At 40.6% G+C, this 24,512-nt stretch overlaps 2 protein-coding genes across 2 annotated transcripts; one reads left to right on the top strand and one right to left on the bottom strand.

The window, feature by feature from the left end:
* Positions 1 to 1,965: 1,965 nt before the first annotated feature.
* Positions 1,966 to 4,701, bottom strand: LOC120284736. Its single transcript, XM_039293283.2, has 4 exons — positions 4,674 to 4,701; positions 3,628 to 3,764; positions 2,918 to 3,061; positions 1,966 to 2,855 (listed from the first exon to the last, which is right to left on the bottom strand). Exons 1-4 carry the CDS (start codon positions 4,699 to 4,701, stop codon positions 2,742 to 2,744), a joined length of 423 nt encoding a protein of 140 aa, XP_039149217.1. The 3' UTR covers positions 1,966 to 2,741.
* On the top strand, positions 4,323 to 18,612 carry LOC6737765 (semaphorin-5A). Its single transcript, XM_002084557.3, has 12 exons — positions 4,323 to 4,809; positions 5,204 to 5,367; positions 6,119 to 6,218; positions 14,165 to 14,372; positions 14,476 to 14,649; positions 15,006 to 15,137; positions 15,201 to 15,403; positions 15,478 to 16,296; positions 16,359 to 17,269; positions 17,337 to 17,492; positions 17,556 to 17,758; positions 17,830 to 18,612. Exons 1-12 carry the CDS (start codon positions 4,805 to 4,807, stop codon positions 18,046 to 18,048), a joined length of 3,294 nt encoding a protein of 1,097 aa, XP_002084593.1. The 5' UTR covers positions 4,323 to 4,804; the 3' UTR covers positions 18,049 to 18,612.
* The last annotated feature ends 5,900 nt before the right edge of the window (positions 18,613 to 24,512 follow it).

The raw sequence follows: 24,512 nt of genomic DNA, 5'->3' as shown, positions 1-24,512 counted from the left end.
GCGAACATTTTGTGTTCATTTCGAAGTCGGGGCAAAAGTTGTAAATTGATTTGCCACCAAATATGGCAGACAGCTCGCTCTAAATTTCGGGTTATTTATAAATTCGCAGCGAGCATTAAACAAACGCATAAAAATCATTCATGGATCATTTTGTGTAATAAATCTAGGCGAAATATTTCCATTTTTAGTAGGGGGAGTTCCAACATTTCGGTGCTGCAAAGTTTTTCTTTTTTGGCTCGCAGCATGATCGGAATATATAATTATCGAACTGAGATCATTAGGAGCCACAGCAGGTGGAATTCGTCGAATTGAATGTTTTCATAAATTACCAATGCTAAAGCGAAACATTTGCATAGGGCAAACCCCCCCGCCAATATTTTCAAAACCATCTTGCTACCATCCAGTAGGAATTGTGTTAAAACTTATTAATTTTCAATGGTCAAAAGCGTTACACACAAAGGTTATAATAAATTTGTTTTATTGCAATAAATCGAGTGCTAAATGAAATCACGGCTTAAGCTGTTTAATATGGAAATCGTTAGTTTTTTGAAGATTATAAAGGGTATTCTATTTAATAAATGACAATTAGGGCTGTATTTTAACAAAATGATTATTAAAAAAATATTTAATAAATATTAAAAAGTGATATTATTAATATATATTAAGAAAATATATTAATAACAATATTAATAATATATATATAAATTATATACCGGAATTCCCCTTATAAAATCTTATTCAACATTATTTATTCGCTTAATTTACAAGTTAAGCGACCAACAAAAAATCACAAATTAATGACTGAGCTTTTAAGATGGTTATTTCGATCACTCGACTGTGGCTCATTACCATATTGGCTTTATTTATTTATTTTCGACACATTATTTGTATCGATTTGAAATATTTACACAATTCCCGAAATGAAAAATGTAACTCGAATTCAAATCAAACCGTTTCCAAAGATGCCGCCGTCGTTTGAACTCGAGTTGGAATATTTGGATGACCCCAGCTTATCGCCTCGTGCGATGTCATAAATTTTGTGAAAAATATAGTTTGGCTTGAGCTTGAACCTTATATTTGTAATAGTTTTCGACTGCAGATAAGCTGATTTAATTTTCAATTCCAATTCGTGAGGGTCGCGCAATTGAATCGTATTTTTTTGTTGCGCCTGAATTTATGTTCTGGCCTCTAATATTTAATGGCATTTTCTTGGGTGCTAATAAAACAGATTTCTAATTCATTTTATTACTTTCTGACAGTCGTGGAAAGTTGCTTAGCATACTCGTTTTTCGAATTTTCATCTTTCACTGCCTCGCCCCATGACAATTTTTAATCACCCCAAAATTAACCGTGCAACACCAACGCATTTTAATTGTTCGCCAACGAGCCACAATTTATGACTCGCCTTGTGTCCCCAATAAAATTCAAATCGAATCGAATGGAAATGGAAATCGAAATCGAAATGCACTCGCACTGTGATTGGAGTCCCCCTTCATTGGCTTCAATTCTATTTTAAGGTCTTTTCAATTTGCATGCCCAATCGATGATCATCAGCCAATTTGATTGGTCCAGGCAAACACATTCGCATTTGGACTATATATTTTCCAGATCTCGGTTTCAGTTTTTTTTAATAAATTTATGGGCCGGGAGCTGCATTTTATTGCTGGAAAGTGTAGATTTCCTGTGGAGCATTTTATTTATTTTCGCTTTTCCAAACTGGCAACAAAGATTTTCATTTAGTTTGGATCTTGAAACGGATCAGATTACGCGAAATATTTAATAAAACGATTGTATTTTCGGGAACAATGACATTTTTTATTTCGTGATTCTGTCGTTGAAAATTCTGTTAACAATTGAATAATTCATAAATATGTAGCGACCACAATTTATTTAAGGGACTTCGAAGCCCAACATAAAAACAGATTATTCGGCAGCAAACAATATAGAACAGCCTATATACACGGTAACAAATTCTCGATTGATATGTTAAATAATAAAATAAAGGGTAAATTGATATTAAATAGATGGTAAATGGTATGCATAAATCAAAAATAATATATACAACAGAATTGAAATATATTTGTAATAAATGTATCTAATTTTATTCCAGTAACTTAGCCATTTTTTCAGTGATCTTAGATATCAGCTCACCCCTTATCTTCTGTCAAAGCCATAATAATTCACTTTCGGTTCAAACAAATGACAAATGCAAATATTGACAAACGACCCAACTGAATCAACTGACAGTCAATCTCCCCCATACGAAAACCCTCCCTATCTCTGCACAAAATGCAGCTAAATGAAACCCTTTGTGGGTTAATAACAATATTGACAGGTGAAAACCATTAAACCCTCTGCCGGAAGAGGAAGTCGACCGCTTGAAGGATATGCCCTCGATAAGGACGCTTCTCTCTCTCCAAAATTTCGACCCAAGTGATTTACGGTAGCCAGACCAGCCAAGATAGCCAAGATCTTTCAGTATTAACAAAAGAAGATACATCTAGACATCTAGACCTACCTGACGGAACCAGCCGATGGCACATTAACATTACAATTGTCGGTCGGAAAGTTAAGCCGTAAATTATCGGGGTTCTCGGGGAAGTGGTTTCGTCTATCGTATCACTACCAACAAAATTAGCATATTTGGCCACTGTGTCTTTTCGGCCAAGACAAGAAACGCGGGCCGGACTGACAATGGTTTAGGTAGCCGTAAATTGTCATGGGCTGGCAATGTTTTGGGCCTATGCTAATGTCGATCGTTGTCTGCCCACACTCAACTTTAACTCCCGGATCGAATCGAAACGGATTGGACGGATGGCATTGGTCCTCATGTTTGTGTATCCCTCGGGTTCGTGCTGTGGCATAAACAAAATCAGAGGATCGTGTTGCAGTTGCATTCAAGTTGAGGTTACTGCACCTTTGGGACGGTCCATTTGATGGTTTCGTATTTGTTCTCCGCGACCAGCTGTGTTTTCACACTTACTCTGGAGTCAAGGCTGACAAAGATGTGAATAGTCCAGCCTGGGATGTCTGGCGTAAAAGAAAAACCTTGGCAGGAACACTAAAAAAATAGAACAAAGCCCCACCAGGTGAGTGAGCAAAACTAATCCCGGGAAAATGCGTCATATCTGTTGTTGTTCCTTAAATAAGAACTTTATGGTGTTGGACTTGAGATGAGTGTTGTAAACTGTAAACTGTTGTGCTTTCTCTTATCTCACAAAGCATTAAATCACCTTTTACACTTTATTATGATAAAGAAATGAATCAGAAAGTTATAAATCATAACTTTTGTATCAAAAATATATTACTATCTATCTTTTATCTATCTCTATAGAATATATCTATATAAAATATTAGTGGCTTGAAATAAAAGATTGAAACATATCTAATAGATAGAATCTATTAAATCATTTGCTTTGGCGCCATTTCTATGATTTGCTGATCAAATTGCTTTGCTGATGGGCAAAAACGTCGCAAAGCGGAGTAGATAGGATCAGTTGATCCCTCGTCTGGCGGAATATATCACGTGTCCTCGAACCGCGACGTCGGCAATACTAATGTCAATTTGTCAGGCTACCAAATCGAGGCACAGCAAGTGCCCGTCCCACCCTCCAGTGGGTTCTATACCTCTTCGCGGAGCTGCACATCCCGATCCCGAACCCGGAGATTCAGATTCTGATTCTGAAGAGTCGTTCTCGTTGTCGTTGTCGCATGATATATGAGCGCCCTGCCCAGTTGCTGCTGCGGCTGCCGTAGCCGCGCCTCTTAACTCCCAAGCAGACACTGAGAGAAATTCGTACTTAATTCTGTAAGATAACTTGAAAATTGCATTGCGATTCTATATATGAAAATGGCTCTTAAATTATTCAACTTAACAACCAGTATTATATTATTAATTATTGGATTATTTTATAGGCAAGGTCCTCTAAACTATGCCACACTTCTGTGTACTTTATTTTCTGTGTACTTATAAATTGCAAGAGGCTTGAAAAGTTTCTAACATGTAAGATACTAACAGAAAATCATCAAAGACGAATGAACATACACATAATTCTGAAAAATATTTTTTGAATAATTTATAGAAAATATATTTTCCTTTTAAAATGCATAAAGCAAAACTAATTTTTTCGAGTGCATTCTTCAAGCCGAAGTTGAGCCGGTTATCTTCGTCGGCGTTTTAGCCTGTTCTCTCCTCTTTGCTTCGCCGTTTTTGTTTATTTTGCGTTCGTGCTTCGTTTTCACGTTTTTGTTTTCGTTCCGTTCGCCTCTCTGTCTCGCTCTCTTCTCTTCTCTCTCTATCGGGTGACTATGGATCCGAATCCGAATCCATGGTTCAGTTTCTTGCGACTCTTTGCGCGGTCAACTTCGCCGATCGGTCGGGCATGCGCGTCCGTATAACTCGTATCTGAATAATCATAAGAGTAGGAAATCGAGGCAGAAGTAAAAACCCGTCTCGCTATATTCGTCGACCGTGTTGTTGGTGTCTATCTGTGTCTTTTGTCAATGTTTTTAACCCAACTCCACTCGAGGGGGAGCCAATCCGCCTTTCTTTTGAAAATTTCTTTAAAATAATACGAAAATCGTATGGAAAATTTAAAAATTGTGAGTGTTGTGTGCAAAGTGAACATCAGATACGGTCAGATCATCTGAAGAATCAGAAACACGCGCCTTACTCGATTCTCCCCAGCTTATCAGGCACATGCCTATATTATACAATTTACCAACAGTCTTTTACAATCTGTTCGCCGCAAAAGTTGAATGGAATAAATTTTAGTCTTTTATTTTGCACGAAACGTGACACTAAATGAAGTAAGTTTCGACTATCTCATCTGTATAATCGACGTTTTTTGCTGTTTACAATTTTTGTAATATTTTTTGAGGAAGTGTAAAATGTTGCAACAATATTTATTTAAATATTTATTACTGATCTTCAGAGTAGATTTATTCAGAGGTTTCTGTTAAATGGCATAACATAATTTAATTTATTCAAAAGCAAATTTTTAATGAATTAAATGATGAAGAAGAAAATTGTAAATTAAAAATTTAAAAACTTATATTTCTGTGTTAAAAAGTGGATAAATGTGATCTAAGAAGAAATTGAGTTAGCATTTGTTGAAAGTCCATAATCAGTTTAAAAATTTATGAAATAAAATATATTATATCTACAACACACAATTCAACTTCTTTTCCTTTCTTTTTGCAGCATGTTAATACTGAAACTACCCAAAATGTTTAGCCAACTGTGGCTTCTTCTGATTCTATCGCTCTTAACCCTAGAAGGCCCACAGCCCTCGACGGGCAGTGGTTACCGGACAAAATCAAGTGTGGAATTGCTGGAAAACGATTCGCGATACATCTCATATCAAGGTGGGTTCTCGAAGGTGGGCGGATTATCAAAAATTACACGAAACTGTGTCAATTGCACGGCAATCAATCAAGTTGGCCACTCGAAACTGTAAATTGGGTTGATGTCTGTCAAAGTTCTAAGTGGTTCCGAGAGTCTGCTGCAATCGATTGCACAATGTTCGGTTCGATCAACAGGTGCCATTTCGAATACAACGAATACTCCCATCTGCCCAACTGTTTGTATTTGCACGGCATGTCAACAATGATCTCGATTTAACCGAGTTCCCCAACAAACCGCTTTTATGACACCCCAATACATCCGTGTATCTGCTGCTTTTAATCAGAAAAAAAGCTTCGTGTTTTGCATTTTGTTTAAATATTTGTTCTTTTTTGTGATTTTTGCACTGGAATGTATATCGAAGTCCGTCTTAAAATGCGAACTCAGCTCAACGTTGTGTTGACAATGATTTTAATTTTGTTTAGCTCAAGTTAAATATTTAAATTCGCGGAAACTTTTTGTTTATCCATGAAAAGTAAGAGCACTGCAGTCGCACTTAAATAATGAAAAGTATATGTTTTACCAATGAATCAGTGAAACTTTTAAAAACCTTGAAAAATATGGGTAATATTTAATTGAACTCAATTGTAAGGCAACATTTTATAGTACATTTGCCATATAATTGCTAATAAAACTTCAATTAAATTGCTTAGTATTTTTTTACGATTTTGTGTAAACTTTTTCTTACAACATTGTTTTTCTTTTTCTTAACAGATTTAATGTCGACGGCCAAACGATTTTACGATCCCGAAACGACCTGGTATTCGGAAATGCTGTTCGACGTGGCCAGGAACCAAGTGATCGTCGGCGCCAGGTAAAAACCAGGAGCCTATTGTTATTATAGTTATTATAGATTTTGTTTCCGGCCAATTGAGTCACGGTTAAGCCGACTACCTAGTCATTATGACTGTTTTTATTTTTCCTGTTGCGTCAAAACCCCAAAGATATGTACTGTTTCGTAGGACTTGCTTTTTAATTAGTCGCACCGATAAGTGGGTCATTATTTTGGGCATTGATAGCGATAAGAAATGGAAAGGGAAAACACCCCCGAAAATAAATCTCCACTAAGCGTTTGTTAACTTTGGGTTATCAGCAGAGAGGCATTACGTAAAATTCGGCGATCAGAAGAAAATAAACAGATGCATTGCGTACGTAAAACGGGTACTGATTATGTTCTTCTTCTGGTTTTTTAGCGTATTACGCAAGTTAAAAAACAACAGTGTATAAAAATGAAAGTGCACGCACTGGTATACCAAAGATTTTTTACATATCAAAAAAAACAAAAACCCTCGTCGAGAACTTATCTCAAGTACCTGCTGTGCGCAAGGGAATAAATAAAGATAATTGAGTGTAAAAAAAGAATAAAAAATTAAGAAAAGAGGGAAAGGGAACAAGAAACCGAAAAGGTAACCAAATAATAATATTGCAGCGCCGAGAGAGAAGTGGAGTACTCCGCTTATTTGTTGAGCAATTTAATATACGCGTTTCGAGATACAAAAGTATCTGTCGCTTTAGCCGGGTTACTCGGTTCTTGTAGTTTGCTTTTCATTTACGCGTCTTGAAGTTTGTTTGTTTCTGCCTCGCATAGATATACTATAGATGCGACAACTCTCCACCTCTTGCGGAAAAACCCGATAAGATACACACATGGACGCATGTGTCTATAGTGTCGTCATGTTGATAAACCCACCTTAACCCATTGCTGCCCGAAGGGAAGTCGTTTATCATGCTCCCTTGTCGTCAATCATTTGTCATACTTTTCAGTTTCAGTTGCCTTTTCTATTCTTTATTGCCTACGATTTTCACTTCGACCATAACTCCACTCTGCCATATTTTTTGTTACTCTCTTATTTACCAACCTCTGAATTATGGCATAATGATAAGAGTGCGGCTTGATATTATAAAAAAAAACAGAAAACAGTTTGTAGCGAAGGGCAGTTGCTCCATATAGAGGGAATTATGGTGCTGCCTGTAAGTAGGCGGCCAGATAGGCAAGTGGGCTTTATTAACCACATAAAACGTAATTTATTTTTATAATGTGTGGGCTTAGTTGATAGAGCCAACTAAGCAAAGGGACTAGACGGGTTTTTAGATTGCACCAGTCTCTGGAGATTTCTTTTAACTTTTTGCCTTGAGTCTGTGCTCAATACTTTGAGCTGCTTCGATGAGAGATAAACTTTTATTTTGTGAAAGTTAAGGGGGTCTTGATTAGATATATAGGTTAAAGACTTTACTTCGATTGACACAAGACTTACTTAGTGACTGTTATCAATCATTAGTGTGTTCTTACATGTTTGCAAAGAAATATAAAGTAGTCCTTATATGAAGTTTTTGAAGTACAAATCGTAACTACCCTTTTGTTATACAATTTTATGTTTATTAAATTTAGCCCAGTTGTAGCTGGGAGTATTTCAATCTTAAATCAAAATCCACCTTAGATTGCACGTAGCGATTTAATTTGATACGAGATAAGTGCCACCAGTTTTGGTGTTCTAATCTTTAGTAAACCACCTGAGGTTAACCATCATTCTTGTTAAAGCGCTTTCGATAAGGCTTCCTTCGAATAAAATGGAAGTATGGAGCTCGCTTTGAAGACCCGCAAGTCGAAACCCACCGAATGACCCTCGAAGTAAACCCCCAACGTAAACCATCTCTAATCGCAGACCGCATTTTAATTGTGGCAATCCGCCCGAACACATCTAAACTACGCAGTCGAACAATGGTTTTTATGATTTCTGTGGTTTAGATGGGCAATTGCCAATGAACTGGTAGTGGTACTACATAGTATCTGTATTTGTATCTGTATCTGTGCGTTGTATTTGGTGTGCAGATGTGCTGGTGGAGTGCATGCTCCTTGTATCTGGACTGCAGCACACTTGACACGACTGCAAGATCGGATTACTGCCAGCCGCCTGTTGACGGGCTCGGCTCTGGAAAATGGGAATGGAATCGAGAGTGGAATGGGCATGGAATCGGGACTGGAATGGGCATGGATATGGGACTCCTCCAGTCTTTTGCCCGTGTGCCATGACGAGTGACGAGGCAACTTGCTCGGTTGGTAACCGTCGCGTAATTTTCTGTCATGAACAGGAAAATGGAGCGGCATGTAGGCACACTGAGAGAAATTAGCTAGTTGAATTTTTAAATATAATTATTAGGATATATGTGAAAAAATTATATGTTCTTTTCAATTCCTAGCTTTGTTAATGTTACTTTGCATGCAGTTTTTAAATTAATATGAATTTCTTTGTATCTTATACATCGCAGTGTATTTGGTTGGTAGTGTCCCATGCAACTGGCCGAAATTTGATATAGACTGCATTAAAATAATATTGCCTTTGTTTTCGCTTTCGTTCGCTTGCCTTCGAGCCTTTTTTTTTGTACGAATTCAGTTCCTACATTACCAGTACATATTTTCATATGTAGGTATTATTTTTCGGAGGGGTCGCATAAGCGTTGTATTTACTGTTGTGGCCTGTCGCAAATGGAGCATGCAAATGACCTGCTGGGAAGCATTTCAAATGTTTATACATATGGCCAAACAAAATGTTGTATAAACAAGGAAATCATTTTCGTGTGTTGTGCATTAGCCATAATATTGTTTTTCCACTCGAATATCTTGAAGTGGACAATGCCTCGTCAGGGATTTTATTTCAATGCGAGCGCAGTGTGTCTGACTGTACAATATTAAATATTAAATATGTTATGCCTAATGATTAAACTAAACATTTGTGCAATAAATCATTATGATGCCTCGTCAGGGATTTTTTTTCTGACTGTACAATATTAAATATTAAATATGTTTTACTCAAAGCATGCTTAATGCTTAAACTAAACATTTGTGTAATAAATCATTATGATCGTTGGCTGGGAACCACCCAAACTGCCCAAATTACTTGCAACTCAATCTCTTAACTACAAGATACAAAAATGCACCTGTGACAGTCACGTCAACTCGACGGCTACTGGAGCACACGGATGCCGAAATTGAAATCAAAATTAATCAAACCGTGTTGCACCAGCACCCCCCACCCCCTCGTATGCAAAAAATGGGGGGATGGGGGGAGGTACAGGGCGTTCTGCGAACTGTTGGCAAGCATTTTGCATATTTCTATTAAAAACCTCTTGAGCGGCTCCAGACTGACACAAAGCTATTCGAACGCGGATTGAGATTGAGAGCCAGGAATGCGGTAGCGTAGGCAGAGCTCATAAAAGTGGCACAGTCATACCTGCCTAAGCAGAAACATGCTGATCAACGTAGAAATTGCAGTTTCTAGCTTACAAGCTTACACTAGAAAATAGAGAATATGTACTTTTACGAATTTTGTAACTACTAAACTAAAATTTATATGTTAGTTTACTGCTTAATAACACTATAAAATATTGAATATCATTTTTCGAAGCTTGTCTGTGAGTGCTGCAGTTTCAGCCGAGATTAGTGGCGACGGCAATTTTAATTACAAGTAACCCATTTAAGCCCGGCCAGAGCGTGATTTGCCGCCAGTGGAGCGGCGGACAGGACGCCCACGCACCTGGCGCACCGGCGGCCACTTGGGCAACATGTGGCATGGTGCTATAGCGTATAGTTAGTCCCTGGCCAAATCCAAATGACTGGCAATAGGCGACAGGCGGCGACACTGCATTTTTAATAGCCCCAGTCTCAGATCGAAAGAGAGTCGAATACTCTTATGTATCCGTATCTGGTATCTGGTATCTAAGGCCCCAACTCCAACTCCAACTCCAGCTTCACTTGCTCCACTGCGCTTACAAAGAGGCCTTTTTGTTATCTTGTCGCGCTTGTCGCTCAAATAAAAGTTGGCGGCGGCGCAAGGTGTGCGAAATAAGCGAATTGCGAATGCTCAGGGGTGCACACACACTCGACCATATAGATACGAAAATACATACTTCCAGATACAGATACATTACACGTAGATCATTATAGTGGTCTGTTGTGCGGATAAGTGGGTGGTGTGCTGCAAATGGGTCATGGCGAGTTTAACAGCGTTACAGTTTACCCAATTTTTATGGGTTTATTTTTAATGTTTATATTTTATTTCTTTTCGCCTGAGTATTGCACAAGTTTAAGCTACACAGCTGGCATGATTTTATTGATCTTCATATTACTAATGGAAATATATTAAACTTCAAGTACTTACCTCACTGGAAGCCACTTTATAGATATTAGATTAAAGTTTTATAGATTGTTTTTTGCTTAGTTTAATAATCTCAAGAGCTTTTGAAGTTAAATTCTCGTTAGAGAACAGAAAATATTTAAAGAATTTCAAAGTGCAGCGGGTAAGCTTTGAGCAGGTACAGCAGATACCCCATATGATGATCGAGTGGGCAAACATCCGACCATTTCCATGTGCGAATTTGGCATATTTGCACGCACGCGCTCCATTCAGATAGCGAATGGCAAAGAATAATGACAAATACACATTAAACAACTAAGCAAACAAACCAAAACAGCAAACAAGATTGCGACTAAAAACGAGGGGAAATAGTAAAAATAAAAATAAATTAAAAAAAATAGAAAACAGAAAGAAAAGCGGTACATGTGTATCGCCCTTTTTTCACACCTAAGCGGAATTTTCGCTGCCGCCAGGTGAAACGAATGATAAAGTCAGGTGAGGCGGCTGATGATGAGTGCGCAAAAGGGGGATGCGGGGGTTAGCTATTCGAAAGCCAATGCTAATTGACAAGGCCGTTGCTTATCGCTCACTGGGCGCAGTTTTGTTGTTCTCACTCACTGAAATAAAAAACAGCACATTGAACTTCACAGATACGCAAAAAAAATCGAATGGTTTCTAAAGCCATTGAAGAACTGAGAAAGCAGAAACGTTGTATCTTTGAAGTTTTGAACTATTATTTATTGCATATTTTACAGTGTATAAAATTAACAGAACGTTTTGGAAATTAGACACGCTTGTTTAGAATTTGTTGCGGTTTTCTTGGGATTTTAAAACATAAATACAAAGGTAGAATATGCATATAATATATTCGTTTTTCGTAATTTATATCAAGAATGTCAGATAGTATTTTGTATATTTATATATTTATTTCCAAGTACAAAAGCATTAAAAATACGTCTTTATTTTTCGTCATACTTCTTTGTACTTATTGATATGATATCTTACGTATTATTTGGTTTCAAAGTGATAAAGCAGTTGGCAACTTAGAAAACGTGGTGGACTATAAAATGCCGGCTGCTTAAATTGATTGATAAATTGATTAAATTTATTGATCTTTTTTTTTGAATTGATAGCAGGAACAGCTATGTCAACTTTTTGATAATTCTTACCTGCTTTCCAATAAGTGGGCATTGTAAATGTAATCACAACTCATGGGGGCTCTCAACTTACGAAGAACTTTAGACTGTGACGAGCACAATCAGCAGTAATTAATTTTCGCAGCCGTTAAGTCTAGGCGAGATTTTTACACACGACATGCCATATTTTTTTTAAATATTTTTTTTTGCATTTTTCCATTCACATTTCCCGGCTTTTGTCGTGTCATTTTCACATGGATATTCGAATGAATTAGTGTCGCGGTGTGTTGGTTATACGATTTCCGGTAACGCCTCACTAAATGGCTTGCAAATGCTGGCCAAACACTTGAGATACACCCATCGAATGATATAGGAGCTTTTTAGGCGCTAAGAACCCGGAGTTATAATCTTGGGCTCTCAATGCACTTTGCGACTTATATGGTTCCATAAGCTTATGCGTATTTATGAGTGTTTTTATATTGACACAATTTCAGCTATCACAACCTTGCTCAATCACTCAATCAACGGTCAATAATCTCAAGTTCCTAGAAATCTAGTTAATACTTGAAGGTTAAGAAGTACTAAACAAGTAGTAAACAAAGTTCAAAAAATATAAGTCGAGGATAAACTGAAAAAAGAAGGAATCTAACGAAAGATGCGAATAAATATTAATATTGCAATTATGAATATGAATAGTTTTAAATAGGTTTGAACATTTTTTCATCATATCTTTTCAATTCATTTTGCAGTAGATATCATGACAGATCAATTAATTATCACTTAATCAAAGGCAGTAATTCAAGCGTGTAGCAACCATATAATATTTGCATCTGCCAACACCTTAAATACACCTTTTCACTTAGCCAATAATATCCAGAGATATCGACAGCTGCCTCCTAGGGTCCCACTTCGAATGTTTGGGAAGGGCGATGATGTTTGCCGATGGCTGAGCTGCGTTTTTCGCAAGAGTTGGCGTGTTTATTACCTCATCGCGTACCGCTTAAGACGCACAAGCATCGCGTGGAGCTCGAGTTACACCTGAGCGGTATATATACGCATATATATATATGTATAGATACATATTTACCTGAGTTACAACTGCACGGGGGCCGATGTGCCACGCGCCTTGTGCCAGCTGCAATCCAAATGATTGATATTGGGCGATCTGGCTGACGATCCAGTATCTGCACTGAGAAAAAATTCACGCATGGCTATTTAGTTACACTTTAAAATATCAATAACCCACAGCTGCATTGTACTTATGAAATTTTTTTTTCTCCTAAGAGTTGTTTATTTTGCAAGAATATAAGCAAGTTCCTATTTAATTGTTTTTCCCAGAATTCAAGAGTTATTTTTTTGCCAATTGAAATACTAATTTCTCCGAGTGTACTTGCTCTGTGCAGCTCCGCATTCAATTTATATCCTAAGGCGGCTAAACAGCCGCAAGTGACCATTAGATGGCCGGACTGTGGGCAGTGATCTCTTTTTTTTCATTTTTAGTCCGGCTCTTTGGCGACGTCTGGTCGGCGGCATTCCTTCTCAAGCCCAAGCACGGCGGCATTCTCCGATTCCGATCTCTGTTCACAGTTCTCCATTCCATTCCAAACTGCATCCCAATCGCCATCCAAAGCCACCTCTTAGCTGGAAATGCCGCTGTCCAAGTCAAGATGTAACCATTTAGCAATTGCTTCGCGCGCATTCGAAATGGTTGCACTTGATCTATTGATCTTCGTGTTCGTTTCGCCAAAAGCGCGTAGCACAGTGGTTGTGTTGGCATAATTGGTAAAATCAGCGGGGTACAGTGGTAACTTACAAAATTACTTTAATGAAATAAATGGGAAATATTTATAGAAACTACTACAAATATCACAATTCTATAAATATGTATCATCGTACATAAAATATAAAATGTTAGAAAAACAATGATATATTTTTCCTATACCTGCTGAATTTATTATCATTTTATGAATTCAGCTTATATGTTATGTTTAGTTTTCAGCCTTCGAATCTTCGCCCACAATCGTTTTGCATGAGTTTTAGAATGCTAAAATCCACTGCAAGTGGGTACCACTGTGGTGGGGCCAAGTTTTGTTACCTGTTTGCCTTGCAGTTCAATGCACTGGCGGCCAACCAGTTCAAAATTATGACAGCTGATGGTCAGGGGGGAGTGCGGAGGGGTGGCAACTGAAGCTGGAGCCGGAGTCAGCCTTATTTGTAAACAATTGTGGGCCGCCTCTCTAACTGTTATTGCTGGCCAATCGGTCGCCTTTCAACGGTCATGCACTGCAAACAAATTGGACATAAATCGGAGTTATTTTTGGATTTCAAGTGTAATGGTATTGGCTAGAAAGTATAGTTAAACTTGGGATATAGAATTGATCTTATAAGTATGCTCCACTTACTTCAGCAATGTAATAGCCACATATCTCTAATGATTTCCAACCCATTTGACCCATTTGAATATGTTATAAATTTGATTTGATTCCTTGCAGGGACACCCTGTACCGCATGTCTTTCGACCTGGAGCCACTGGAGCGGGCCAGCTGGGGTGCCACGCCGTCGGAGATCGCCATGTGCCAGGCAAAAGGCCAGTCGGAGCGATGGTGTCGCAACTATGTGCGCGTGCTCCACAGCTACGGTGAGAACCAGCTGTACGCGTGTGGGACGAACGCCTTCCAGCCGAGCTGTTCGTGGCGCCAGGTGAGTGGTCGTCCAAGTCGCCCAAGTCGACCAATTCGTGTCCAACTCTTTGGAGTCGCCAGTCTGACGCGCCATTTACCCCAACCCTTGGTGCCTCTTGCAGATGGAGAACCTCACAGTCACTGGCGTGGACAGCGGCGTGGTCAAGTGTCCATTTCATCCGCAGGCGAATAGCACCAGTCTGCTGCAGTCCAATGGGCAACTCTTTGTGGGCACCGCCACCGATTTCTCGGGCAGCGATGTGGCCATCCTGCGAACAGGAGTGGAGTCCAATAAGGTGGGTAACTGAAATTGTCACACACTGCGTATGAGTAATATTTGTAAAAATATAGTAAAATCATTACTTAAGCAGGGATTTGCAAATTTCTAATTTATATAACCACAATTGTAATTATTTTTTAATATTCAACCTACAAGTTTATTTTAAACCAAATATTTTTTGTTAAGCCCACACGGCGTATGAGTTATGTGCATTTTTTGAGCACCGAAACAAACGTAACTGGACAAAACCATTGTTAACTTGACTGCTTTTTAACAAATAGATTTGCTGATTTTTTATACATTTTAATTTGCTGGCTTAGTACAGCCACACCCCTGCCCACACTTCTAATGGTTCTATAATCGATCTTCCAGCGTTTCCTCCGCACCAAGCAATATAATAACAACTGGCTGAGTGGAGCCCAATTCGTGGGAAGCTTCGAGGCTGGCAACTTTGTATATTTTCTGCTACGCGAATCAGCAGCCGAGCACATGAGTTGTGGCAAGGTGAGTGATTACTTTTAATTAATAAAAGTTTTATTTCGAGCTAAGAGAATTGTGCACTTTCAGGTGATATACTCCAGAATTGCGAGGGTGTGCAAGAATGATGTGGGCGGTGGTGGTCAGTTGCTAAGGGACAATTGGACATCGTTCCTGAAGGCGCGTCTCAATTGCTCACTGCCTGGCGAATATCCTTACTATTTCGATGAGATCCAAGGCATGACGTACGCCGAATCCGAATCCGTACTCTATGCCACCTTCAGAACTTCGGGGTATGTATTCTGCAACTTCTATATCCTTTAATTAAAGCAAAACTCATAATTTTCCTTATTTTGTAACCCTATAGATCCAGCATATTTGGCTCCGCTGTTTGCGCCTACAACCTGAGCTCCATAAACGCGGCCTTCGATGGACCCTTCAAGCAGCAGGAGCACGCGGATGCGGCCTGGAAAACGGTCAACACGAATCAGCGGAGTCAATTCCAGTGCGGAACGAGTAGTATTGGCAGTAGCATTGGCCACTGGCTGGAGAGCTCACGCTACCAACTGATGGATGAGGCAGTGCAGCCAATTGGGGCAGAGCCATTGTATCACTCCAAACTGGAACAGTTCGGCCGCCTGGCATTGGACATCATAAACACAAAAACGGAACAGGTGCACGTGCTCTTCGTGGCCAGCAGTGAGAATCACATCAAGAAATTGTCCGTAAAGTACGGTGGCGATGGAGCTCAGACATGCCTGGTGGAACTTTGGCAGGCGGACGATACTGGCACCAGTAGCCTGCTGAATATGGCCTATCTGAAAGTCAGCGATTCCCTCTATCTGGGCACCGATCTGGCGCTCACCCGGATTCCCGCCCAGCACTGCAGTCGCCATGTGTCGCAGTCAAGTTGTCTGAATTCCATGGATCCCTACTGCGGCTGGAACGAACTGGTGGAGCGCTGCATGCCCCAGCCACAGGACTCATCTGTACTGCAGCACTGGCATCAGGCGCCACAGATCACCTGTCCTGTGCTGAATGCCCCCATCGATGGCGGTTGGTCCACCTGGAGTCCCTGGGCCGTTTGTCAGCAGCACGAGCAGCCGGATAGCAATTGCCAGTGCCGACAGCGCAGTTGCAACAACCCTCAGCCACAACATGGAGGCGCCACCTGCGAGGGCATCAGGTATGGGAATTAAGGAATTTAGAGTTAAGAAACCTCTAATATATATATTTCCTTTATTTCAGCACCCAAGTGACGAACTGCACGCAGCACGGAGGATGGACGGAGTGGTCAGCATGGTCGCCCTGCTCCCAGACCTGCGGCATTGCCGTGAAGATCCGACGACGCACCTGTGGGAATCCGCGTCCGGCATTCGGCGGCCGCACCTGTGTGGGATCGGAGCAGTCGGAGATGTACTGCCGCCACTTGCCACCGTGCCCGGTGGCCAAGCCGCAGTCCGTGGATGGCGGATGGGGACCGTGGGGCGAGTGGAGCGAGTGCAGTGCCCAGTGCGGCGGTGGCTTCCGGATGCGTCGACGTGAGTGCAACGATCCGGCTCCACTCAATGGCGGAATGGAGTGCCCGGGCTGTCGGCTGGACTACGAGGAGTGCAACATGCAGAGCTGTCAGGAGGTGCGCAAACTCAGTGCCTGGACACCGTGGCTAACGGTGACCGGAAGCGGAAACTCAAGTGAACCGCACACGGAGAGGCGATTCAGGTTCGTCTGTCGTGCCACCAGTCCGGATCCGAGTTCCGTCCGAGTTGGCCTGCCCAAGGAGGAGTCGCGCAATTGTCATGCTGATGGCAGCTGCCAGCGGCAGGTTGACCACGACTCCGCGGACTCCGATGCTGCGGACTGGTCACCATGCAGCGTCAGTTGCGGTGGTGGTGTCCAGCAACGTCACCGCGGTCGTGGCAGCCAGAGTCGGGTTTGCAACATACACGCCTGTCCGGCGGAAGAACAGCTGAGTAGTAATAGCCTGGACAACGAGGTGGAACACGGGGAGTGGGGCTGCTGGTCTGAGTGGTCTGCCTGCTCGGTGACCTGCGGATTGGGACTGCGCCGGAGGACGCGTCGTTGCCTGGCGGGTCACGATAGGCTCTGTCAGGGTCGTGCCCTCGAAGAACAGAAGTGTGAAATGGTGCCATGCGAAGGTGGGTCATCATTAAACATAACATTTTCCATAGAAAAACGACTTTATAATTGTTTTTTTTCGATTAGATTTCCTGGGTTGGAGCGCCTGGAGCGAGTGGTCTAGCTGCTCCAGCGATGGCATCCGACTGAGACATCGCCGCTGCCTGGTGGAGCAGCCCGGTTCGATGGAGTGCCGTGGTGCGGAGTTCGAGAAGACCGCCTGTGTGCCCAATGAATGCGAGGGTAAGTCAACCTTTGATTTATTTTAATGAATCCAAAAAAAAACCAATCCTTATCCACTTCCAGAAACCCAAACTGCCTCGACTGCCACGCTGCCCATCGTGATCTTCGTTGGCCTGCTGTTCACTGTGGCCTGTTGCCTGGCCACCTACAGATTCACCAAGAAACGATTCATGATAAGTGCTGAGGAGGCACTAAACAAAACCACGACGACAACAGCCAGTTTCGACACCTATCCCAATCAGTACTCCAGTCTGCCCACCAAGGATGTAAGTGAAAATACATATATAATTTAGTACGTTTGCAGTGGAATGAATTTGAATGAATTATTTGTTTGCAGTACTACGATCAGCGACCCAAACGGCAGTCCAGCTTCCGGATGCCGGCCAAGACCAGTAATTTGGGCAACGGCAATGGCACCCTCAACCGGAACAACATGCACCAAAATAATACGCCCAAAGTTCTGGCCAAAAACTATATCGACTGCGAATCGGGAACGATGAAACGACAATCGGCGCTGAACAATTGCCGCAGTAATATCGACGACGAGAAGTTCTAAGGGAATCCGCGATCTTCGATATCCAAAAGTGCCATCTATTGACTATGGAAATGTTACAACGAGAGAGAAGAGTTTAATTTTTGCGCCAAAGCGATGCAGTTGCAAAATGTTCCTTGACTGACTCACATTGAGTCGTTTAGTTAAGCTAATTGAGGTGGTTATCGACCTAAGTAGTTATAGCATGTAATCTGTAGCACACTAAGTTTACCCACAGCTATGTTCAAAAAGTATTTTAGTTGGTTCCCTAAATTTCAGAGTGCAGAAAACGTATCTCTACTTTTGCTTTTAGTATTGTAGATACTGCCATCAAAAATTGTTGTATAAATCGCGTAAGCTTATGATATGGCCCAACCAGCGAGACTGACCGTTTATGATTGTCTAAACAAAATTGTTAAATTTCCCAAAATTAAAGCAAGCAGCATTGCTTTAACTAAATTAAATATACTTATTTTCAGAGCATATCTTTAACTTATCATATTTTATAGAATTCGAACTGACATAGTCGATCATGTTAAGAATAGTTCTTAAGATACGTAAATAAATAAATACAGTTTTACTAACCGACACAGTTGCTTGGATTCCCATTGAAAGTAACCATGACTGCTTAAGTTTAGTTATCCAGCTGGTAAGAATACGATAATGCTCGAGATCTCGACGTTCATACGGACTAACGGACGGACAGACATACGGACGGACAGTTGGACATACGGACAGAAAGACATGGCTAGTTCGACCCGGCTAGGGTCCTGATAACGCTACGCGTTACATGGTGTTCAAGAAATCTAGCATACCCATCATACTCAACGCACGAATTGTGTAATAAAATATAAAATGGAAAAATAAATACGTAACAATTACCAGGAGTTCGATAAAAATGGCATATGACTAATAAAGTGCATATAAAAATAACTTTTACGTTATACTACTCTTATCGTAAAACAAATGAGCTCATTAAATCCTTCTAAAGTTTCTTGAAGAATCAGCAAGAAAATGGAAAATCAGTTTGCTTTAACCATTCGACTTCAGCAGTTCCATACTCTTAAAATGTCAAACTCAGTTGTGAATTTGTTGTATGCATTCATTTTTATTGGAGTGGCCAGAACACAGGACACTTTCCAGGATACGAGTTCTGTGTGCGTTCTAAATGATGCGCCTACACAATGCGGGGCATTCTGCCTAACAGCTCTACGTCCAGTTTTTGATCAAATGGACAATCTAAAGCTGAGCTTAAATATCCAAGCTGACTTAATTTTTAAAAATCAATACAGATTGGAAAATATCGAACGACTGCAGGAAGATCAAATGAAACGGATGGAAATGGTACTGGCGTTTTTGGAGAACAGGCTATCGAGCATACAAAGTAGAGTCAAGTGTATACCAGAATACTGGGAATAGCATAAATAAAAGTTAATTATACAATTAACTATAATAAAAATAAGCAATAAAAATAAGATTAAGCCTCTTTCGTTTTTAGTCCATTTCCCACGTCAGCCAATACACAAGCCTTTATTAGCCAGGTCAGCAACCAATGGTCGTAGTTCACTTAACGAACAGAATACACACTTTTTTGGCGCCACTTACGATATGGCAAGTCTGCTTTTGTTCCACATCATAGCAGTAACATTGAAATTTAAAATGTATTTAAACGATATTCGATTTTAGCACTGCTTTTATATGTATATTAGAAAGGTTTATTCTATATTCTTTCCGTTCAAAAAGCGTTCAATTGCAACAAATCCTCATGAACTCAAAAATTTATGTGAGTTTCCCACAATAATTTATCAGTACGGGGAGTGCTCGAGTAATCTCCCAAGATTAAGAGGATTTCTTGAGCACGCCGACACCATCAAGAGTCATCAGGAAGGTGTCACAAATCATTCAAACGGCAAGGGAACGAGAACGAATAGGAGTCGCACGGTGGAAAGTGGAAGTGATATTAAAGTGGGCAAAGATAAATACGGGGAAAGCGAGAAATTGAAACAGTTGCTAGGAAAAATCACCGAAATTCCAGCGCCTGAGCGCAGTTCCAGCGAAGCGTTCATCTATCGTGTAATACAATCCGTGCGTAACTATAACTACTTAGTACACGGATGCATCTTGTATCTTCGATCCGCGAGGTCGACGAACTACGTTCCGTTCTGCGCATGCGTCGCCGCCTTCGCGGGAAGTGTGTCCTCCTGTCGCTGTCATCCAATTTCAAAACATGAAAAATTAGTCCATTTCCGTCGCATAGATCCATGGATGCCAGCCCCATGTGCTCACCTCGGCTCATCCTTGGCCTCCGGGTTGAACGAACTGCAATTGTATCCCGTCCTGAGCGGCAGACTTGTTGCCGTTGCGCTGGAAAATCCCACCCTATGGGCATTGAACTCCGGCTCAGGATTGCTTATTGGGGTTGGGGTTGTGGTTGAGGTGGTTCTGGATTCCCAGGTACAGTCACCGGAATCTGGGCTAATTGGAAAAGAATGCAACAACGCAGAAAATAATACGTAATCTGTGGCCAATGACAGCATTTGCTAATCACTCCTACAGGTGTTGCATTATTGCAATTTACAAAAATGTACAAATTGAAATAGTGAATTTAAAAAAATACATTTGAAATCGATGTATAAATGGAAATCGAAAATACCTGAAATTGGAATAAAACCTACACGTATATATGTATCTCAAAACATATAATTAATCATATCATTGTATATTATCTATAGTTAAAGTTATTTATGAAACCCGTTAGTGTTTTGTAAGGTTGCAATTCCCAATTTTCCCTAACAGAAGATATATAAACTTAGTCATAATTCTGCCAAGTTAAGTCTTTTGGGGGATACTTCGACTATTCCACTCCCCTAAACACAGCGAGTAAAGTCCGACAGTCGAGATCGCAGTGCAATTAAATGGCAACCAAGCAAGCGACACTTTGGTTTCGCTGCCAAACTCCGCTCCGCTCCACTCCAACCCCCCACTCACCCCCTTTTCTTGGGGAAAGATGGGGCACATCCCATTAGAAACCGAGAACACTTCGCGGGGTGCAGCGAGATCAGACGCAACGTCTGCTTTCCATGCCAGAGATGTTCAGAATAAAATATAAATGTAGCTAAAATAATATAATAAATATAGGTAACTAAAAATCACTTTAAATGTTCTAATAAAAGAAAACTAAATATCTACTTTCTGTAAAATTATAGTATATATTTAAATATATAATGTAATAATTCTATTTGATTTCTGACTTTTGGCTGGAAAATGTCCAAATGGGCAACCCCGCTATGGAAACGGAATCTAACAAAAGTGATGGACCGGCGCTGACTGCACGTTCTGCACCCGCGACTATTTTTAGCCCCGTCTTTGGCTCTCCGTCTAGTTAGCATTGGGGGAGATACACGTACATCCGAATGCACGGATGTATCTGAGCATCTACGCATAGTATATAGTATCCTCCTGTTGCCGAGGGCGCTGTTGCGGCTGCGCTGCCTCACTTCTGATATTCCGTTGCGCATCCATCGGATGCAGTTGCCGCCAGCTCGGCAATCCGCTCGTCTCAATTGCATTCCAGCGCGCGTTCGGTACGGATACGGATTCGGTTACGGCGGACACAAGATACGGATATAGCAGCGCCAATCGGATTAATTGCCACATTGGATTATCAGTGATGAAGTGAATGTGAAAGAATATTGACAAAAGTGGCACAACTATTGAAAAACCTAAATCGTGATTGCATAAAGTTCCTAAAATATATATTGATAAACATCCACAGTGCGGTAGATCTACAAAGATCTGTGAGATAGATCTGAAATTCCAGGATTGTTCCAACTAGAACTTATCATCTTGTACAAGCAGAGGATAAATATAAAAGATATTAAAGGTTTGTATTAAAAATGCATATGCATATATTGTAGCATACTTTTTTGATTATTAAAGTTATTAAAGTTTAAAATGATCAAAATGGCACTTCAATCATTTGGCAGATATAAAGTACATCAGCTTGACTTTAAAAATGCATAAAGATCCATTCAATTTACTATTACATAGTACATTTCTCAACAAATTTCCTATAAATTATTGCTGATAGTTGCTTAAGTTTTTTTTTTATAAAAGCTCAATATAATCGCGCGATGAGTAATGGCCAAGTATTTCGATGTCGCCTAGTATCTGGTGGAATGCGCAATATCTCGCCGATCTTGCGGATCGGGTCCTAAAAAGGGAGCATCGTTCAGTGACCACATCCCAGAGCATTTAAGTGGAAATGTGGAAATGTCTGGAGCGGCGAGCCGAAACAAAGGCAGCTGAATTTAAATTGGGAACCAACTGAAAAATGTCGCATGTTCGATGGGGCGCCCATTGGCTCGAAAATGTGTAAAAAAGAAAAAAAAAAAAAATAAGATGTAAACAACACAAAAAGAGTGAAAGAAAGAAGCACAAGTTCAAGACTCTCACAGATACTCCACACGCACACAAACTCAGTTGTGGCATAGCTAAAAGTAGAAACGCGCGCAGACGAAGCAATAAACTGCACGGAAAGTAGTTTAATGCAGTTTGCTGGGGATCCTAGGCCCCTCACCCTCCACCCCCACGCCCCCTTTCGCGCCACGCCCCTTGGCGCACGACAAACAACTACAAATACAACAACTGCAACCACGGCGCGCCGCCAACCTCAGTTTACCGCCGCCGATCGTTTGGCCGATCTATTTTCGTACCGCTTAGGGATGTGTAGTTTTTCGTCGCCTAGAGTAATTTGTTTGTTGCATTAGTTTTGTGGAAAATCTACACTGCAAAAAAATGTAATAGCTAATCTATATATTTATAAGATTTATATACGCAACAGGAGAAGGAAGGGATAATGATATGATAAGATATATTAATTATTATAAGTTACTTCCCTATGGTAAATATTACTTATCTTGCCTTTAGATACTTATAGTTATTTCCATCTTATATGGCTCCAAAACAAATTTAATAGATATTGCTTAGATACAAAACTGCACAAGCGAAGAAAAGCAGTGCAGATTCGCCAAACCTAAGCAAACTGCAAACCAAACTGAAGCGAATTTGCCCCCAAACCACCGATGGCAATGTTTATTCAAAACTTTGCACTGCCAAAGTCAACTTGCAACTTGTGGTGGCAGTGGCACAAGCCAAACGTTAGTTTTTCCCCAGCGAATCTAAAATAATGGAATGGGGGAGCCAAAGGCAGCAACAATAACTATTGCAACACCTAGTCGAGGGGAAAGTCAGGGGAGCAGGCGAAGGGGGGATGGATATGTCAAGAGGCCGATGACATTGCTGAAGAACTACAGTCCAACTTCGCTAAGCTCAACTTTCGATTCTCAGAAAATCTCGCATAGTTAAAAACCATTATAGGTATGGTAATAGTTTGAATATTCCTGGAAAGTGCTTTTCATACATCTGAAATTTGAGTTCATGTTACGTGCGCTCCACTGTACTCCGAGTTCCTTGCACCGAGGAAGAAGCAGCTGAGGAAAACACCAGAATCGCTGCAGGGGGCACCCTCACACTTGAACAAGATAGAAAGATACGCACGCGCACCAAATGTGAGCGAGATGCGCATGTGGCCATAAAAACGAGGGGAAGTCGTTGTCTATCGCCTGGGGGACACTTCCGTCTCCATTCCAGTGTGCTCCGCAGCGCCCTGCATGTCTGCAGTTGCCATGTACCGCAGTACCCCATGTGCCCCATTTCCCCGGGCCGCCTCCCTCCCCCGTTTCCATGTGGGAACTGCTGGAGCCGAAGATTGATGTTGGGACAATTTCACGTCCCACTGTTCGCTGGGCATTAAGTGGCATTAAAGTTGTCCCGGCTTATCGCTCTCACAAGCACAAGCTCGCACCTCAAGATGCACATGCACTGAGAGAAATTCATGCCAGAAGATAAAGTGTACTCTAAACTGAAAACCCATTACAGACTTACAATTATGAGATACTAAAACCCGAAATGAAATTATGCCTATTTATTCTATTTTTACATTTAAATATTTTATTCATATGAAGAGATACAGATACTTAGCAGTGAAATCAGATTGTATCAGCTCAGATTTGGTTTAATGAGATAGCTTTGTATATTAGAATGAAGTATTTCTCCGTGTTTTTATCTGCCACCTAGCTCAACTGATCTGAACTCATTTCCGCTGGAAATCCCCATATTCGAGTGCGTTTTCATGGAGGATCGTTAAAATCAAGACAGCCCCAAAATTACATATGTCAAATTATGTTTAATGTGCGGCATTAGTCAGGTACAGTGGTGTTTGGAGAAGCTACTGTGCTCGTAAATTGGGGGGAGCTGCAAAGAAAGCATTACCTTTTATAGCTCAAAGCCGTAGAAAGATACTTTTTAATTTACTTTGCCATACTTCTTGTTGACTTTAAGATTGTATTTGTATGGTTATGGTAAACATTAACCCCATTGTTGAAATACTTTTAAATATGAAAATAATATATTTAAATATTTTACAG

Source organism: Drosophila simulans, chromosome 3L (assembly GCF_016746395.2).
Source record: "Drosophila simulans strain w501 chromosome 3L, Prin_Dsim_3.1, whole genome shotgun sequence".
NCBI lineage: Eukaryota > Metazoa > Arthropoda > Insecta > Diptera > Drosophilidae > Drosophila > Drosophila simulans.
This window is presented reverse-complemented; position numbering and strand designations above follow the sequence as displayed.

What these genes read in the sequence shown, in the direction of transcription:
- LOC120284736 (XM_039293283.2), bottom strand. Translation starts at nt 4,701, where the DNA reads ATGTGCCTGATAAGCTGGGGAGAATCGA. An exon ending in ATGTGCAGCTCCGCGAAGAG is followed by an intron (nt 3,062 to 3,627) that starts GTATAGAACCCA and finishes CTATTTTTTTAG; the next exon opens with TGTTCCTGCCAAGGTTTTTC. An exon ending in TCAAATGGACCGTCCCAAAG is followed by an intron (nt 2,856 to 2,917) that starts GTGCAGTAACCT and finishes TTTATGCCACAG; the next exon opens with CACGAACCCGAGGGATACAC.
- LOC6737765 (XM_002084557.3), top strand. An exon ending in GCGATACATCTCATATCAAG is followed by an intron (nt 5,368 to 6,118) that starts GTGGGTTCTCGA and finishes TTTTCTTAACAG; the next exon opens with ATTTAATGTCGACGGCCAAA. An exon ending in CCAGTCTGCCCACCAAGGAT is followed by an intron (nt 17,759 to 17,829) that starts GTAAGTGAAAAT and finishes ATTTGTTTGCAG; the next exon opens with TACTACGATCAGCGACCCAA.